The 18,930-nt window shown below is 38.6% G+C and overlaps 1 protein-coding gene across 4 annotated transcripts; it reads left to right on the plus strand.

Moving 5' to 3' along the window:
* The first annotated feature begins 32 nt into the window (after positions 1–32).
* On the plus strand, positions 33–18,810 carry sh2d3a (SH2 domain containing 3A). 4 transcript variants are annotated; one of them, XM_058756436.1, is made up of 16 exons: positions 33–165; positions 691–809; positions 1,630–1,735; positions 2,135–2,348; positions 5,406–5,439; positions 5,529–5,645; positions 7,722–7,865; positions 7,941–8,218; positions 8,610–8,692; positions 8,784–9,061; positions 9,495–9,842; positions 11,369–11,484; positions 11,560–11,731; positions 12,665–12,776; positions 12,852–13,037; positions 17,725–18,810. In XM_058756436.1, the coding sequence occupies exons 2-16, from the start codon at positions 720–722 to the stop codon at positions 17,898–17,900; spliced, it is 2,454 nt and encodes an 817-aa protein (XP_058612419.1). In that variant the 5' UTR covers positions 33–165; positions 691–719; the 3' UTR covers positions 17,901–18,810. The 4 variants fall into 4 exon arrangements, with proteins under 4 accessions (XP_058612419.1, XP_058612500.1, XP_058612571.1 ...); XM_058756517.1 differs by lacking the exon at positions 33–165 and having other exon boundaries at positions 672–809; XM_058756588.1 differs by lacking the exons at positions 33–165; positions 691–809; positions 1,630–1,735; positions 2,135–2,348 and adding an exon at positions 3,006–3,490.
* The last annotated feature ends 120 nt before the right edge of the window (positions 18,811–18,930 follow it).

Below are 18,930 nucleotides of genomic sequence, written 5' to 3' on the forward strand. Positions count from 1 at the left end.
CTGCAGCAGCCAATCAGAACGCAGCGCCTCAGGTGCCTCCATCAAACGCGGAGAGAGAGAGAGAGTTCAACAATATTAGATAAAAACAACTGATGAATAAAACATAAAGAAAGAAAGACAGACGAACTGATACGAGAAAATACGAGCGGGAGTGTAGCAGCACAGGTAGGAATCTAAAAGAGAATTTGGCTGAACTAGATGAAAACATGAACTGAAGTTTAATTTTGTGTCATCGTGACTTTAAACTTAAATGAAATACCTACCTTTTATCTTCTAGTTTAACAGAAATGCATCTGTATGGTGCCTAAAAGAACTGATCTGTAAGAAACTGTAATCAAGCACGATAACTATTTAATCTATAATAAATATAACAATTTCGGGCTATCGCATCCATATAGAAAGTCCCTTATTATAGATTAGGGAAGATTATTTTCTAAATCTTCTCGATTCAGTTTTGAAGTGCAATAGCGTCACTGTTGTGCATGCATATGAACACATACATTTTCTACAGCTTTGCGTTAAATTAAAATTAACTGTACAGAGTTACCATTAACGAGATCGCTGTTGGATATGTCAATATTTCGGTTGCGCAAAAAAAAAAAAATTATTTTATTTTATTATTTATTTTATTTTTCTGCATCAGATGCATTTTGAAATCCCTGAGCTCTGTGTTTCTGTGCATTGGAGCAGATGAAGCAGACTGTCTGCGGGCTTGAGTCATGAACAGTCGCTCGATCGCGCGCTGGCTGGGACAGATCGGTCTGCCGCAGTACACGAGCGCGCTGGAGAAACACACCTACGGCCTCGAGGTACACGCGCGCTTGTCTTATTCACTTTGCCTATAACAGTCCAGTTGATATTTCATAAAACTATGTTAAAATGCATTTGTCACATTCTTTTTACACATACGGTATTATTGACGGACTACGTGGAATAGGCTGTTAGACTATTGTAGAAGAGTTTGTTTGTTCATCAGATTTGGATAAATGTGTCACTGAATGGATGCTCTGCAGTGAATGGGTGCCGTCAGAATGAGAGTCCAAACAGCTGATAAAAACATCACAATAATCCACACCACTCCAGTCCATCAGTTAACATCTGGAGAAGACAAAACCTGAAACAAATCCAGCATTCAAGTCCGAGTCTATAATCCATAATAACGCTTCCTCAGTGAAAAGGTGTTCTGGTGTGAATCAGGAGAGAAATCTGCAGATCAAGCAGCGTTTACAAGACAAAACAGCTCTAAACAAATATGTGGCTGGATTTTGATGTGAGAGACAACAGGAGATGCACTTTTTTTTCACTGGAGGCAGCGTTATTATGGATTATGGACTCATAATTTAGTTAAAAGCGCTTAATGCTGGATTTGTTTCAGCTTTTGTCTTCTCCAGATGTTAACTGATGGACTGGAGTGGTGTGGATTATTGTGATGTTTTTATCAGCTGTTTGGACTCTCATTCTGACGGCACCCATTCACTGCAGAGCATCCATTGCTGAGACACTGATGCAATGCTACATTTTTCCAAATCTTGATGAAGAAACAAACTCATGTACATCTCAAATGGCTTCAGGGTGAGGACATTTTATTTCTTACTGTTTTAAATAGTGAAATGCTGTGTGTGTGTGTAGGGTCTCCTATTAGTAACAGAAGATGATCTTAGACTTATGGGAGTTGAAGATCCAGATCACAGAACAACCATCATAAATCAACTTCAGAAACAGCAGCCTGAGAAAGGTGAAAACACACACACACACACACACGTTTGTTTTTGTGAAAAGTGGGGACATCCCATAGGCGTAATGGTTTTTATACTGTACTTACTGTATGTGCTATTGTCCTACACCAACCCTACACCTAAACCTACCCCTTACAGGAGACTGTCTGCTATTTCAGATTCTCAATACACTCCATTCTGTGTGATTTATAAGCGTTTTGAAAAGTGGGGACATGGAGTAATGTCCTGAAAAGTCACCTTCTCCTTGTAATACCTGTCATACCCTTTTCATTATACAAATTTATGTCCTCATTTGTCACAAAAACGCACACACACACACACAGAGATAAATGAAAGTCACTCTTCGCTGTATCCTCACACGTCATTCTGGCTGATATCACACATCTTTGTCTCCTCAGAGAATAACTCTGCAGTAATGACTGGCACTATGAGCCGTAAGTACTCACTGGCCTCATCTTTTGACCTGGTCAAACCCACCACTGACCTCTTCCGTCACAGCATTGTGCCAAGGCTGCGTCGCCGTGACAACCACAGAGTCTCCGCCTCCTGCCTCCAGCTCCCATCCCACACCTGTGACGAAGACCACGCCTTCTCCACCAAACACAAACTCAGGTTTGTGACCCTTATGACCATATTTAATTCATCCTTACTGATGAATTACATTGACACTAACCAAGTACCATGTGCAAGTAAAATTGGCTTTGGTGAGTAAAATATTCATTTGCAAATGACAGCATGGTTTGAATTCATGGAATTTGTTGAATTATAGTTAAACAGCAATGATTAGGCCTTTATTTGAATGCAGTCAGAGTTATCTGTGTCACCAACAACGCAGTGTAATATAATCTAATATAATATGCAAATACCAATCATGAAGCCAGTTATGTTGTTAATCTCAGATTTCTGTGGCAGTTAAACTCGTGGCCAGACAAAACTAAGCCTTTTTATGTTGGGTTCTAGATGGTCTTAAATTCTGTCATCCAAACTAAAATTCTATATAATAAGACAATAACTATATAATATTTAAACAAACAATTAAGTGCATAAGACGGGAGTACTTTAAAAAATAATAATAATAATAATGTGTTTTTTTTGCTGAATTATCCGTGAATTGTTTTGTTTACATTTTGCTGAAGTGTATACAGCAGGTTCCACTGTGACAACTTACCCCACATACTGTATCCTTCAATAGCATAAACATGCATTTACTTTAAAATGTCTATTTTGAAGGCGATTGCTTTCTAAATAAATAAACAAATAAATCCCAGAGAAATACTCATTTGAGGAAAAACGTGTGACAACATGATAGCGGTATAACATAAGTTAACGATCTTTCCTCTGCCTCTCATATTCTTTGGTCATCTTAAGAGCAACATGTCTCAGCTCACTCTGTGGATTCCTCCGTGTGAACGCGCATACAGTGTGAACGCGGCGTCTTGCGCAACGCGCGCGTCTCTAGTTAAACGCAGCTCAACGGGGCGTCGACGGATCAAGCCGGCACAGGTCTGTCTCTGCCGCCGGATCTCGGGCATGTCTGCCGGTTTGCGGGATTTCAGGGCCTCGCGCGGCGTCAGACAGGTGAGTGCGCGCGGAATGCGAGGAATGCGCGAGAGATAGCGGCGCGTGCGCGTGCGCGCGGAGGAGCGTGTGTGAACTCGTCATCTGTGAGCGATCCGCTGTGGAAGAAGAAACATTAGGATCATAATGATCTCCCGCTGAGAAACTCCAGCGCAGCGATTTCTCTGATTTTCCAGGTAAGTTTCTGAAGGCTGTTAATGATTATCCTGCTGTTTGCGATGGGAAGGGCAGAACTGCTGCTGCTGCTCGGACCTTTGGTACACCACATATCCCTGCTGTTTAAACTCTGTTGCAGTAAACTCGAGTTTTAGATACTTTAAGTAAGTTTGCATCTAAACCAGCTGTTCTGCATTAGTTTGTTGTGGGTTGTGAACTTTGACTTTGGAAACACCAGCTGTTACAATCCAGATGAACGTGAAAACATGGTGTTGTGATACTTTATATAGTACTTATATCACTACATTTTTTGGTTACACTTTATTTTAAAGCGTCCTTTGTTACAATGTAATTATACATGTAAGTACTGAGTAATATTAATTAAAATACATGCACTTACTGTAGGCCTATGGTTAGGATTAGGGTTTGGCTTAGGGTTACTTGCATGTAATGTATTGTTGTTACAGTAGTAAGTACATATAACGTGTAACAAGAACACTTTAAAATAAAGTGTTACCCATTTTCTTAGTGTATAGCTTCATCTCGATCGCTGTCATTAGGGCATGGCTATGAGGAAAGTGCATTAAGATGAGTTCATAGCTGTTTTCGGGGGGTCTGACAGACCCAACCTTGAATCCAGGAGGTCAGGAAGGGCCCATAACATCCGTTTCCATGGCAACCAATCCCAGGACATTCCCTGATGTCCAGAGGACACAATGCGGTGGGTTTGGCTGCACGATGGGAAGGAAACGCCATTAAAGCGATATTCAGAAACACCAGTCTCTGTGTCAGTGATCTGGAGAGCGCTCTCGGAGGTCTTCGCTGGAACGCTGGAGTTTTTACTGAAGAAGAGTTTGGGACGGATTCAGAGAGAGGAAGTGGCTTTGTGAATGCATGTAGTTCAGTGTTAAATCCCTGCAGTCTGCAGGATCATCATCATGGACGTGTAATACTTCAGGACGGTCAGCGTGAAGAAACTGAAGTTCAAAAGTACAAACTTTTTTTTGTTTCTTTTCTTCTGATGTGTCTATGTCACCAAGGTAACAGTACAAATAAAACAAATCAAGGCAGGACACCACAGGTTTGAATAGAGTTATAATGTTATCTAACAGATCTCACCATATTTTCCCCAGGATAAAGGGGTCATGAACCCTGAAACCAAAATTCCCTTTGATCTTTCGACATATAAGAGTAAAAACATCCTGTGAGTTTCAGAATCAAAACTTTCTCCTTTGTCTAAAAACAGCTTATATTGAAGCCAGTCTGCCAAAAAGACAGCTTGTCAGTATATTAAGATGACTGTTCAGATGACACACTACTTTGCATTCGTTTCCAGAATATTCATCTGAAATTGGTTAAAGCCAGGTTGAAAATTCTTGCTTGTATTAGAGTTAAAGTTTATTCCATATCTTCTCCATAAATCAACAAATACTGTTAACAACCAGAAAAAAAAACAAATACATTTCATCATGTTTTTAGGAATGCATCAATGTGAACTGTGAATGAAATATGAACAAACTTGCAGGATATATATAAGAATACAATTGCAAAGTTTGGTGAACGTAAGAAAAAAAAAAAAAATGTAAGTGCAATAAAATAAACACTTGAATGTGCGCATTTATGATGTTTTCTTTCCACTCGTCTGAAAGAAGCCAACATCTCAATGCATGAAAAAAACAAAACAATGGTTTGCCTTAACTGATTTTATTCAGATAAAAAATATCATACAAGATTGTTTTGCACCAACTGTGTTTGTGGTTTACTGCTGTCATCGAGTTAGATCATAGCTACATGGCAGATCAACTAATAAAATGTGCACCTTGAATGCACTAAAAGTGTCTGAAATGTAAATATTACAAATGAACAACATACGTTTTTGTTGTATCGTTTTGTTAATAAAGCAACACTGATCGCATGTTCTGCTCTGTTTTGCAGCAAGAGGAAGAGTGTGACGGCCTTCATCAGTCAGGTGAGAGTATCACGCCGTAGGAAATATAATTTTATTTTATCACTGATATTTCGCCAGTTCTTTACTGTGTTACTGTGCTGTTTGTGAAGGTGTTCTCAGGCCTGAAGGACATGGACTCTCTGAAGAAGGAGCTGGAGGAGGAACTCAAACTCAGCACTGAGGATCTGAGGAGTCACGCCTGGTATCACGGACAGCTGCAGCGCGAGGTGTGTGTGTGTGTGTGTGTGTGTGTTACTGCGGTAAAAGGCATTGTTTCCACATTCACTCACCGTCACGTCACCCAAACCTGCAGTATGCTGATGATTTTCTCTGTGGAAGAGAACAAGCGAATGTTTGAAGAATGTTCATGCAGCTTCTTTAACATGAACATAGCGGCCTAAAGACACATAGAAAGCAGAAAAGAGCATGTTAGAATCATAAAAGTAGCACGATTCATGCATTATTCCAAGTCTTGTGAGGTCATATGATGTTTTAGTGTGAGGAACTGACACGAGTTCATACGTTTCCATGTTCAAGTGTCTACTTCTGTGTTCCTTGGAGAAGGAGAAAAAAAAAAACATCACAAGTTTGATTCGACATTATGAACATTATGGACATTTTTATTTCTGGGGGAGCTATTACTTTAGGTCAGGGTCAGCCAACATCGGTCCTGGAGAGTTCAGCTCCAGCCCTAATCAAACACACCTGAACCTAACCTAACTCCCATCCTAAAATTTAAAAGGCATCAGTATAGTTTCTTGTATGACGACAATTCATATAAATATTAACAAAAATGTTTCTGTTAAGTTTCCTACTCATCATTATACTATTGCACTCTTCTATATATTACTGTATTTTATTTATTCACTAATTTATCGACAGATTTAAATTAATTTTTTATTTATTTGTTTGTTATAATTAAATTTGTATTTAATCACATTTTTATTTATTTTAATCTATTTTGTTATATATTTATTGTACCTTGTTATTTTTTTACTCATTCAGTTAGTTTAAATTTCATTAATATTTATTTGTTTTAATGTTATGGATTATTTTGGGTTGTTCTTATTCTTAACTTTTAATCATTTTATTTCTCATGCATCTATTATGATTATTTTAATGTAAAGCACTTTGAATTACCTTTTGAATGAAATGTGCTACACTCTCAAAAAATATGTTAAATAATAACACATTTTTTGTGTTATGGCCATTTTAACATATTTTGTGTAATTTTAAGTTGGTCATGTGTAAAAGAAAGAGAGAGAAACAACACAGTGTGTCCAACACAATATGTGTTAACTATCATCCAATCACATTGCTGCCTACGTCACTCCACAAGCTGATAACCAAATTCATGCCTCTATTTTTCATTGGTGGAAAAAAAAGTCACAACAAAAATAGCAAAAATTAAAGCAAATAGTAAGAATAAAAGAAAATACTAAGATAATTCAGGTGCATAATTTATTCATGTTGCAATGCATTTTGGGAGCCACGAATGAGTTTTGATTGGTGCACCCAGAATGCACTGCAGCATGAAGCTTTTTGTTTATTGTCACCATAGTTGAGATTCATATGCTGATTCTTGATGAATGTTTGCGTCAAAATTATGCAGATGTTCAGAATGTCTTGTGTGCAAAGTGGTTAATTTAAGTGGTTAATCTATCAAATTATCTGAGTAAAAATGTGTTTTATCAACATCACACCTTATTTTCACATGTTAACATCAAATAATCACACATTTGGACTCTGGATGAGATCAGTGAATCAGACACTATACAACACAAGTCATTATTAATGACCAACCAAAACCAACAGATAATGTTTTTTTCTGGCTTTTTTTTCATAACAAATGTGTTTTGCAAACACAGATTTACAGCAGCCAGAAAAAAACTAATGTTAGAAAGTCAAGGGTCAAGAGCCCAACTAAAGCAAACACTGATCACATCAATGGAAAGTTCAAAGGGAACAAATTCCACATCTAAACCTCTGTTCTAAATAACTTTTTAGACAAACTGCTTAGTAATGAGTGAAGCTGGTGATGCTGTTTGTGGAGTTGTTTAATCCTCCTCTGCTGAGATTTTCAGAGATTTAATGTTTTATTTCAGGTAGTTTTATCTAAGGCTGTGACTGGAAGTCACAAGTTATATTTTTGATGTATTCATTCATTCATTCACTTATTTATTTTAATCTATTTTCTAGTTTTTATTTAGCATTCATTTATTTTATTGTTTTTTATATATATATTTACTCATTTGTTGACTTGTTTAAATCTCATTTGTATTGATATATGTTGATGTGTTCAGGGAGCGGAGCAGCTGTTGAGTAGAGATGGGGAGTTTCTGGTGCGTGACTCCAGCTCCAGCGCCGGTGAATACGTCCTGAGCTGCATGTGGAAAAATCAACCCATGCACTTCAAAATCATACGTGTCGTGCTGCGACCCAAACAGGTACAGCATCCGTCTCAGCGTTTATTGCTTCTGTCAGATACTGAGTCTGACGTGTGTGTGTGTGTGTGTGTGTAGGGTTACACCCGGGAGCTCTTTCAGTTTGAGAACGATCAGTTCAATAATATTCCAGCCTTAATTCGCTTTCACGTCGGCGGACGGCATCCCATCTCACATTCCACCGGAGCCATCATCTTTCAGCCAATCACACGCACTGTGCCTCTACGCATCATCAGCGAGCGCCAGGCTGCGAGGTCATCAAGCTCCTCCCTTCTGTCACGGGGTCAGAGCAAGAGGCGGAGCCTGAGCTCCTCTCAGAAGGACACACTGCAGGTCAACAGCAACAACCTGCTCAGGTAACACACACACACACACACACACACACACACACACACACACACACACACACACACACACACACACAGAGAGAGACCATTGTGTTTCCATAGTAAAAGTGTTGCATGTGCTTCCATAGTAACAGTGATGCAAGTGTATAGTTGTCATAGTAATGGTGTAGTTTGTGTGTTTTGCCATAGTAACAGTGTTGTGTGTGTGTGTGTGTGTGTGTGTGTGTGTGTGTGTGTAGTTGTCATAGTAGCACTGATGTGTGTAGTTGCCATAGTAACCATTGATTTGTATAGTTGTCCTAGCAACGGTGATGTGTGTGTTGTCACAGTAACAGTGATGTGTGTTGTCATAGTAACAGTGTAACATGTGTGTGTGTGTGTGTGTGTGTGTGTGTGTTAGGAGCGGCAGTCAACCTGCTAATCTGGAGACAGTTGGGAGACCGTCACTACAGTCCGCTCAATCTGACAGCAACCTCCGCACAGGTACACACACACACACACACACATGTGAACATATTGAAAAACTGATCTGAGATCTGATTATCGCACAGAATGATTTGTTGATGTCGTGCAGGTATCCCACAGAGCTGTCTGTCACAGGAGTCCAGCCCCGCTCCCGTCTCCCCCGTGTTCCGCACAGGAAGTGAGCCTGTTCTCAGCCCAGCCGCTTCCTGTGCTGCTCCGCCCAGCCAGTCGAGTCTCGGCGGCTGTCCTCTGCGTGGTTCTGATGGACAGCTGCATTCACGTGCGCCTCCCAAACCGCTGCGGATCTCCATCGTCTTCACCCCGACTCAACACGAATCCAGTCCGGAGCCTGATTCCACCGGCCTCTATGGTGAGCTGGTGCCACAGGTGAGAGTTCATGAGCACATGCTATTTAAAGTCAGACTGATTTGATTTACTTGCTTAATACACAGTTCTGCTCTAATTATATCAGTGGGAGCACAGTGATAAGAATAAATACGAGATGAGATGAAAAAAAAAACATTTCAGTGCTTTTGCATTTACTTGCAAAACTTTTGCATTTTCTCTGAAAAATATTGCGTTATCCCAAGTTTTGTGAGTGAATGCAAAGTTTTGCAATGATTACTTCTGGTAAAGCCAAATTTTCAAGAGAACGTAAAGTTTCTTGGGAGAACTCAAAAGTTTTTTGAGTGAACGCAAAGTTTCTTATATGTTTCTTCATATAGTTGCAGATCTGTATGACATATTTATGCAAAATATAAAGAAATTTATTCTGAAAAACATCTAAAACGGTAATAAACTCACCTTTGACCCCGTATAGGTCCCCATCACCATGTTGCCCAAAGGTCACACGGCACGTCTCCGTGCTCAGGAGCGATGGACCAGCCGCGCGCGTCTCACAGAGACCAGCTTTGGCTTCCTGGAGGCGCAGAAGCTGGAGGAGGAGCGCAGGGAGAGCGAGGGGATCGAGGAGGAGGAGCGAGACTGGCGTTTCGAGCGGCCGCAGACTGAGACCACATCATGTTTCCGAGTGGATGAGTTCCGCTCGCTCATGCTGCCGGACACCAACCGTCCGCTGGATCAGAGCGTGCTGCTGAAGGTCAAAGAGCTGCTGACGCACACCGACGCCAGGACCACCGCACTGCACATGCTCAGCGTCAACTGCCAGGTACCACACGCCAGAGCCATCACCATTCACTGAAACCATTCAAGCATTTCTCTTACCTGAACTGAAGCTGAAAGAAAAGAAAGTTCACTTAAACTAAAGGAAAATTAGAAATGTTGTTCTGAAATTTTAGTGAAAATCAGCAAAAACGCTGGCGGTGGCTGGCAACTTTTTTCAAAAACTCTGGCGGGGAAAGAGTTAAGATCTCATGACTTGGGATAGATCTTGTTTTCTGAAAAATGGATCAAAATCGATTTTGCTTAAAACAAGAAAAAAAAATCTGAAAAAAAAACCTTGTTTTCCCTTTGAATTAAGGTTAAGGGCCAGATTTACTAAACAGGGCAAATTAGCATTAGAGGGCAATTCCATAAAAGCGCTGATGGGAGGGGAAATTCTGCGGGTGATTTACTGACAAGGTGTGCACATTATAGAACACAGACGCAACATCTCATTTCCATAATGACCAGCGCAATCTACCAGGAGCAGCGCAAATTACCGCCTGCTTTAAGACATGCTTTTTTTGGGTGTTAAATAATGCCACAAATACCAGTGAATTGACGGGTGCAAATCTTAGTAAATCGCGTTGCGTGATTCATTTAAATACTCTCCTCCCATAAATTTACCGATCGAAAGGGAAACTCCTACAAATGCATATTCAGTAAGGTGAGTTGCAAAAATAACTGTGTCCACGCCTTTTCAGCGCTAATTTCCCACTGTGTGTCTTTAGTAAATCCTGACAGTAGTTTTTTAACGGCAAATGTGGGTTTGCACTGACACAAGCTGATAGTAAATCTGGCCCTAAGTTTTCTAAATATCTAGACTAAAAAGAATAAATATTTTAAGTAATTTTGCCTCTCAAGTAAGTGTATCTTAATTTAAAAATGTTAAATACTTATAGTGCAAAACAAGACAAAAATACAAATTAAAAATATTTTTTGAAATGTAACTGGACATAATTGAAAATGGAACTAAATTAATTAAATTGTAATATAATACATTTAATAAAATAAATAAATATTAAATATAATAAAAAAATACAAAATCATATAACATAATTACCAAAAAAAAAAAAAAAAACATGATTTTCTTGCTTTGTGTTTTTATCTTGTTTTTCCATTACAAATATCTAGAAACCTCTAAATCAAGATGAAATTACCTGAGAAGGAACATTTTTGAAGAGTCTTGTTTCTGACAAATTTATCAAAATGGTTTATGCCTAAAACAAGAACAAATAGCAAAAAAAATAATCTAGTTTTCCCTTTGAAAGAAATATATTTTTCTTTGTTTTAAGCATACATTTTTCAGAAAGTAAAACTTAATTCTTAAAGTCATTTTGCATCTCAAGTAAATGTATCTTGATTTAAGAATATTTAGATATTTGTGCTGGAAAACAAGGCAAAAATATAATAATTTTTTTTTTTTTAGTTAGTAAAGGCTAATTCAAAATATTAATCAAAAATGTAATCATTTATAAATAGTCCTAAAATAACACACTCGACACACATCTCACAAGCCTCTGTCTGCCTCAGGTGGCTCGGGTCACAGGGGTGACGGTGGAGCAGAAGAGGATCATGGGAGTGGAAACCGGTCTGGAGCTCATCACGCTGCCGCATGGAGGCCAGCTCAGACAGGACCTGCTGGAGAGGTGCGTGCTGCTGTGAAGATGCTGGTGTTGATGTCATGTGACGCGTGATGACGGCATGCTGTGATTCCCCATCAGGCATCACACTCTAGCTCTGGGCGTGGCGGTGGATCTTCTGGGCTGTACGGGGACGGTGGGTCAGCGGGCGACGGTGCTGCACAGGATCATCCAGCTGGCGCAGGAGCTGCGCAACACCACACACGACCTGTACGCCTTCTCCGCCGTCATGAAAGCGCTGGAGCTGCCGCAGGTACCTCCTACACTCTGCAAAAATAACACTAATTTTGAAGAATATATTAAAGCATGGGATAAAAATATATCTAATAGATGTCACCATGCTTCCCCAGTTGACTGATTACATTAAGAATTGCAAAAGAGTTTTGTATTACAAGTCCAAATATCCAAATTAAGCATTATCTAATTAAAAACTTTTCAGTTTTTCAGAATAACCTGAACACTGGATAATGCCAGGCTGAAAATTCTTGTTTGATTTTGTAGTCATATTAGAGCTAAAGGTTTTTACAGAGGGATTTCTCTTTTTATTACTCAATAAATCAAAAAGAAAAACTATCAACAGACAGAAAAAATCACCAGGTTTTAAGGAGAAAAATTATGTATAAATCAGCTGATAACAAATCCTTCAGTAAAAACCTGCAGAATATAGATAGGAATAAAACTCTAAGTTTTGATGTATGTAAGTGCTGCTGAAGTGGAGAAAGGAACTCTCATCCTTTAAATATAAGCACTTTCACCATGCTTTTAGGAATAAAATGTTGTATAAATCAGTGTGAATGAGATATGAACAAACCCCTCAGTAAAAACCTTCAGAATATCGATATGAATAAAACACTAAGTTTTGGTGTTTGTAAGTGCTGCTGAAGTGGAGAAAAAATGTTTAAAATATGTATTGCAATTGAAATATACAGACGCAAATAGATAAAGAGCAGTAATAAAACAGTGTGAACGATATATGAACAATTCCTTTGGTAAAAACGTGCAGAATATAGATAGGAATATAACTCTAAGTTTTGGTGTTTGTAAGTGCTGCTGAAGTGGAGAAAAACCTCACAACCTTTAAATATAAGTGCTTTCACCATGTTTTTAGGAATAAAATGTTGTATAAATCAGTGTGAATGATGTTCTTTCTATCATTTTAATGTTTAATATATAAATAATATCACAGGTGGTGAGGTTGGAGTTGACGTGGAGAGCGCTGAGGCGGAATCACACCGACAGCGCCGTGACGTTCGAGAAGAGTCTCAAACCCTTCATGAAATCCCTGAATGAGGGAGACGGTGAGTGTTTGCCGTGATTCGACCGTGTCTCGTGTTGATGCTGAGCGAGTTTCCAGCGAGTGTTGTGTGTGGCAGATGCCGAGGTGTCGGGGCCGCTGTCTCTGCCGCACATGGTGCCGCTGCTGAGGCTGATGGAGGGCGAGGACAGCGTGGAATCCACCGACAGAGGCTGCCAGCTGCTCTACAACCTGCTGCAGTCGGCACGCAACGCCGCGCTGCACGCTAACGACTGCACGCAACACGCTCACGGCCTGCTCTCCGGTACACACACACACACAGGCCAAATACTCTGTGGAAACTAGCTAAAGCCTGCACTGAAAGATAATTGTGCAGAAACTATTTTCACTCAGAAATTGCTTGCAAATTTTACAAATAATTACAAAGACACAGCAAGTAACACTTGTAAAATGTATTCAAGAAATCTTTATTTATGTTTACTTTGTGTGTGTATATGTGTGTGTATATGAAGAGTTCAGATGCAAAAGCATCTGAAATTTCATCTAAAATTAGCATTTTTATCAGGCTCCTATGTTTAGGTCAAGTAATTTTACTCTAATGGCAATGTATAGGTCCTTTTCTATGCAATTAAAGTGAAATAACTAAACATAAATATAGGAGCCTGATAAAAAATGCTCATTTTAGATGAAAATTTCAGATGGCATTTAGAGGCTTTTGCATCTGAACTCTTCATATATATATATATATATGTGTGTGTATATATATATATAAATATGAGGGGCAGTACAAGCCATAATTCATTCTGGCACTCTCACATACATACATCTCTATTCTCTCACACACATACATTCTCCTTTCACATACATACATTTCTACATTTTTTTTGGTATCCATTACTTCCTGTTTAAACAGGAAGTCACTCTCAGTTCAGGAAATACATGTGCAAGACTTGCTCAGCTCTTCCTCACAATTTTACAATGATGCTAGTCATTCTCTTTTCTTTTGACATAGTTTTTACTAAGTAGCAATGAACATGACATCAGACATTTTTTTTTAATAATGTGCTGGAATGTATTGAACAAATGCAAAGAGAAGCAGATTCTTTTGTGGATGATAGTATACATAGAGAACTTTGTGATCACATTCAAACCCTATGTGGATTTCTGTCAGTCTAAAAATTTGTTGAGGATTCAAGAAATAGATCAGCAGTAACTACATTGAAGTCCTTATATGGATGTCTTTTGGATAGCAAGATTTGTCTGGCCCACCTCTGGGCCACAACCTTGCTTAAGTTCTGGCTCAATTTTGGCTGGGTCCCCGGCCCAAAACTGGCCCACACACAAACAATTTCCTCCGGCCCAGATGTGGCCCACGGCCTGTAAAATGACTCTTATTTATTGACGTGGCCCAGATCTGGCCCGCATACTTTAGAGTGACTTCTATTATTTTATGTGCCCAGGTCTGGCCCAGACACTTTAAACCAGATCTGGCTGAGACTTGGCTTGGTCCCCGGGCCAAATGTGGCCCAGAAATGGCTAAATGTAATTCAGCAGTGAAACACAACCATTTAAAAAGATTAAAAAGTACTTTAATAGAAATATATATTAACAATCAACAAATGCACTACAGTATAAACATTAACACACTTTTTAAACCACAAAGTAACAAGTAAATTATATTATATAAAAAAACGTGTCATAATTCAGTTTAGTTCTTATCAAATGGTGTCAGTGCAGTCAAGTCAGTTGAAGATTCCTAATATTCAGCAATATTACTAAGTAAGACAAAAGGCAACAGTGACAGGAAACCCAAACCCAAACAAGACCAGGCTGAGTCAGGAAACAGTCTCCTCTGGCCAAATGAATGAATATGGTGTGATCATTCCAGGCTGCATCACAAGTCAGATTGCGGATTGATATCAGTCAGAATATTTTATCCAACTTCTTCTGCTTGAAGAAACATCACGCCAGCAGGTGAAGCTGGTAAAAAGGTCTGTGCAGAGGGCTTGTCTGGTTCTCGTAGTCTTTGCTGAGGATCTGTGCTGGGGCCATCAGTGAGGTCTTCACAGGGATCTGTCCTCTAGCTGACATGGTCTCCGCTGACAGTCAGGGATGTGTTGTGGTCGTTCCTGGGTGCAGGTCCACCGTCTGGTCTGGATACCGACTGGATCAGCTGATTACTGTAACCTAGGGATAAGGGGGAGACAGTATATAAGCGACTAATATAAGCATTGATGTCATTCTTCTTACAAATTAACAAGTACATTAGATAGTATAGGAAGTGTTGCCAAGTGTTGCTGTTTACCCTAACTGGTGCAGCATAAAGATCCTTTAAGAGATTTGAATTATAGAAATGTGATAGTGTGTCATGTGTATGCAAGGCTAAAGAGATGAGACTTTTAAACTCACAGAGTGTGTCTGCCTCCTGAAGTCTGCCGTTTTGATCAGCTGGAGCCACCTCTTCAGTCCCCTTCACCTGCATTTCAGCAGCTTTAGCTTCAGCCTTGAAATATATGTATAAATATATATTGTAAGGTAATTATTAAATTTTATGCATTACAGTTTTTTACAATCATTAGGACCAGACACAGAATTCGCACCTTATATGTTTGATGAATGTTCATGCATAAGCTCATGCAGCAGTTCTGAATTTCTGTAAAAAATATTAAAAAGATGTCAGATTACATATATAAAGTGTTCAGATTAAACTTTTTAAGTTTGTTTGCTCATAATAATCCCCACCACAGTAAAATATGTTAAGTATGATTTTTTATCACATCATACGGCATATATATGCTTCAAAAGTTTTCATTCACTCTAAAAAAATTGAACCTGCTGCTCTAGTGCAGATATATTAGGCCTCCAATCAAGAACAAAAGATCTAAACAAGCATAGGCCTATCTACAGTGCTTTTCCGTGTCAGAGCTTATTAAATTCAGATTGCACATTTTGTAATGCTACAACAGTTTGATTCACAAACAAATGACTCATTTGAAAGGTTAAGTGAATCGAATCAGACAGAGTCACCCGTAGATATGTATGGCGCAACCAGTGCAGTCCGACTCCTATGATTCAATAGCACTCATTAAAAAAAAGACGAATCGAATGAATTTTAGCAAACAAAATGGAATTTAACTCGTTATAATTTCATTAGCTAACATTATCATGCACTGGATACAGCTGGATACAGCTCATCTTTTTCTATATTAAAAAATTACATATTGTTATTCTAAAGAGACCTAACGTTACTCATCATATTATCTCCGGAAACCGAATGGTTTTTCTGATGTTATCATCGCAAACCTCCTAATAGAAACCATCTAAAAACGGACCTGCCACACATACAACAGCTTTCAGCCGAGATTGGCCCATAGAGAAAAAGCCAGAAGTGCTTTGTAGAGTTGGTGCGGCTCTGGCCCATTATCTTCTCACCGATGCCGAGACTGAGTCGTCAGTGCCGCATTTCGGCCAGAATCGGCCCGAGTCGAGTGTGCTTGCTACCTACTCTCTCTCTCTCACATACATACATTCTTCTCTTACATACACATATTTTCTTCAGACATACATACATTCTATATATATGTATGTGAATGGAGAATGTATGTGTGAGAATACAAATGTATGTACTTATGTGTAAGGAGAATGTATGTGTGTGAGAGTAGAAATGTATGCATGTGAAAGGAGAATGTAAGTGTGTGACAGTGCCAGAATGAATTATGGCTTGTACGGCCCCTCATATATAAACACAATTTAAGTCTTTCTACTTAAAAAAATAAAAAATAAATAAATAAATATATATATATATATATATTTTTTTTTTTTAATTATTATTATTATTATTATTATTTTGTATGCCAAAAATGTTTAAATATAGTAAAAATGGCTCCTTGTCAAAAAAATAAAAATAAAAAAATAAAAGAGAAACCAGTTACAAACAAGTCAGCAACAATGAGAAAGTCGCTAAGTGAAATTATCATATTTATAGATGTGCTTTGTTTTAAGCTATATTTACACATGAAACGATTAGTTAGAAAACTTTTTGTTTTGTTTGTTTGTTAATCACCCAAAATAGCCAAATGTTAAAATATGTCCAAAATAGCAAGTTTGTCACAAACAAATTGCTAAGTGCTGATCAGCATATTTGTTATGCCATTGTTCATATTTGCATTTGATTCACCTACATAATTAAATGTAAAATGTTCAGAGAGTAAGTTAGAAGTGATAGAATATCTTTCCTTTTTATTTGTATAAAGCCAAAATACATTTAAATTTTAGCAAAAATGGGCAAGTCACTGAATTAGGTAAAAAATTTTTTACAAAAATCCCCAAACTGGCAACTACATTTACATGCAACCAAATAATCCGTTTGTAATCGGATTGACGGCTCAATCGGAATGAAAAGGCTTCATGTAAACACTCGATCGGATTGAACCCCGAAACTGAAAGGACTGTGTGAATGTGCAATGATGCAGAAATAGCGTAATGACATACGACGCGCGGAACGACAGGTTCTTCCTGTTGAATAAAGTGTTGTATAAATGCGTGTCCTGTCATTATAAAACTCTCCTTTGATTCGGCAGTGAACTCGTCCCGCCAGTTCTTGTTTCACGGGCAACCCGTTTTGTGCGCAGGGAGGGGCAGTTTTAATGCGTGATAAATATGAGCAGCACGGCACAGCAGTAATATTAAATATTAATTCTGCTGTTAAAAACAAATAAAGAAACAGTGTAGGAGAGTTGTTAATATGTGCAAACAATGAGAAACTAAATAAATAAAATAAATCAATTACGATTTGAAGCTTGTGACATATAAACACACACATCAACCCGATCACTTTATTTAGCGTTCATGTAAACACTACGTTCAGATTCATCAATTGGAATGAATTCAGTCAGATTGAACCAAAAATTGTGCATGTAAACGTAGCCACTGACACACATACACGCAAAGTGATCTGATTGGCTGACTGACCTGTCGCTCTCTGCCCCCAGCCGGATGGGAGCCAATCCCAGAGCTGCTGGAGGTGTTTCAGACGGAGTTCACCCTTCGGCTCTTCTGGGGACAAACGGGGGCCAAAGCTGATCGCAAGGAGCGCTACACCAAATTTGACAGGATCCTCACGGTCCTCTCCAACAAACTGGAACCGGACGGCAGCTCTGAGTTTTGACCTGGCGAACACGGGACCTGAACCGCTCGATGAATGAACCCACATCTGAGTTTAATATTCCTGTCATGTATTGTATATTTAGATTGCAGTAAATGTTAAAACAGACCAGAAAGACTGTCCAAACCAAAGCACAATCAGATGATAAAGGACTTTCAAACATGATGCTGTTGTAAAGGTGAAGTGTGTCCATTCTCTCATTATAAAATTTTAACACTGAAAACATGACACGCTTCACCTTCAGTTTGTTTACAGTGATGATGATGTTGTTTTAAAGCTGTGATTGTGTTCACACCTGAGTGAAATGTGGCCAAATCTATATGCTTAATTTCAGAGGCACGCTTTCTCTTACCGGAGGCATTTCTGACAGTTTATATGTAAAGAATATATTTTCATTTCTTAATGGATTAAAGTGGAAATTAATATATCAAATGAAGTCTTACTTTCAAATATAGTCAGGATTAGGTAAACAGACTACTCAGTGAATTGAAAACGGTCAGATGGGACTGAATAAAAGTCAAAAGTGAACAATAAGCAAAAATATAAGGAAAATAGTAGTGGAGCAAGTTAATTCATTTTGGTGTAATAAAAATGACTTTTAGATGTCTGTGCACCAATGAATTCACACACCGTGGAATCCCTGGAAAATGTACTGAATTGCATAAGAATGAATTTGGTTTCACTTTGACTGGCATTTAATAACTGTTGTGTGCAGCCAGCAGGGGGAGACAAACACCAAAACACATCCCGCACACCTAAAACCAGCAAACTCACCGACACACCATTACAACTGTACCAAAAACAATAGAACAGCGCCGTGATTTAAACATGCTTGCCTTTGAATTAAAAAAAAAAAAAAACTCATGTTTATATACCTTAATGCCCGTTCACACCAAGAACAATAACTATACCTTTAAAGTTTTAATTAACATTCTAATTCATTGAGAATGAGGAAGTCCACACGATTTCGCTAATCAAAGATACGATACACGCATTCTCGAACCACTTCCAGAAAGCTTTTGTCCTGCTGATA

This window comes from Onychostoma macrolepis, chromosome 01, assembly GCF_012432095.1.
Source record: "Onychostoma macrolepis isolate SWU-2019 chromosome 01, ASM1243209v1, whole genome shotgun sequence".
Classification (NCBI taxonomy): Eukaryota; Metazoa; Chordata; class Actinopteri; order Cypriniformes; family Cyprinidae; genus Onychostoma; species Onychostoma macrolepis.

Coding starts and splice junctions, on each gene's coding strand:
- sh2d3a (XM_058756436.1), top strand. CDS start 720: ATGAACAGTCGCTCGATCGCGCGCTGGCTGGGACAGATCGGTCTGCCG. Junction 8,219..8,609: donor AACAGCAACAACCTGCTCAG/GTAACACACACA, acceptor TGTGTGTGTTAG/GAGCGGCAGTCAACCTGCTA. Junction 11,732..12,664: donor AAGCGCTGGAGCTGCCGCAG/GTACCTCCTACA, acceptor ATAATATCACAG/GTGGTGAGGTTGGAGTTGAC.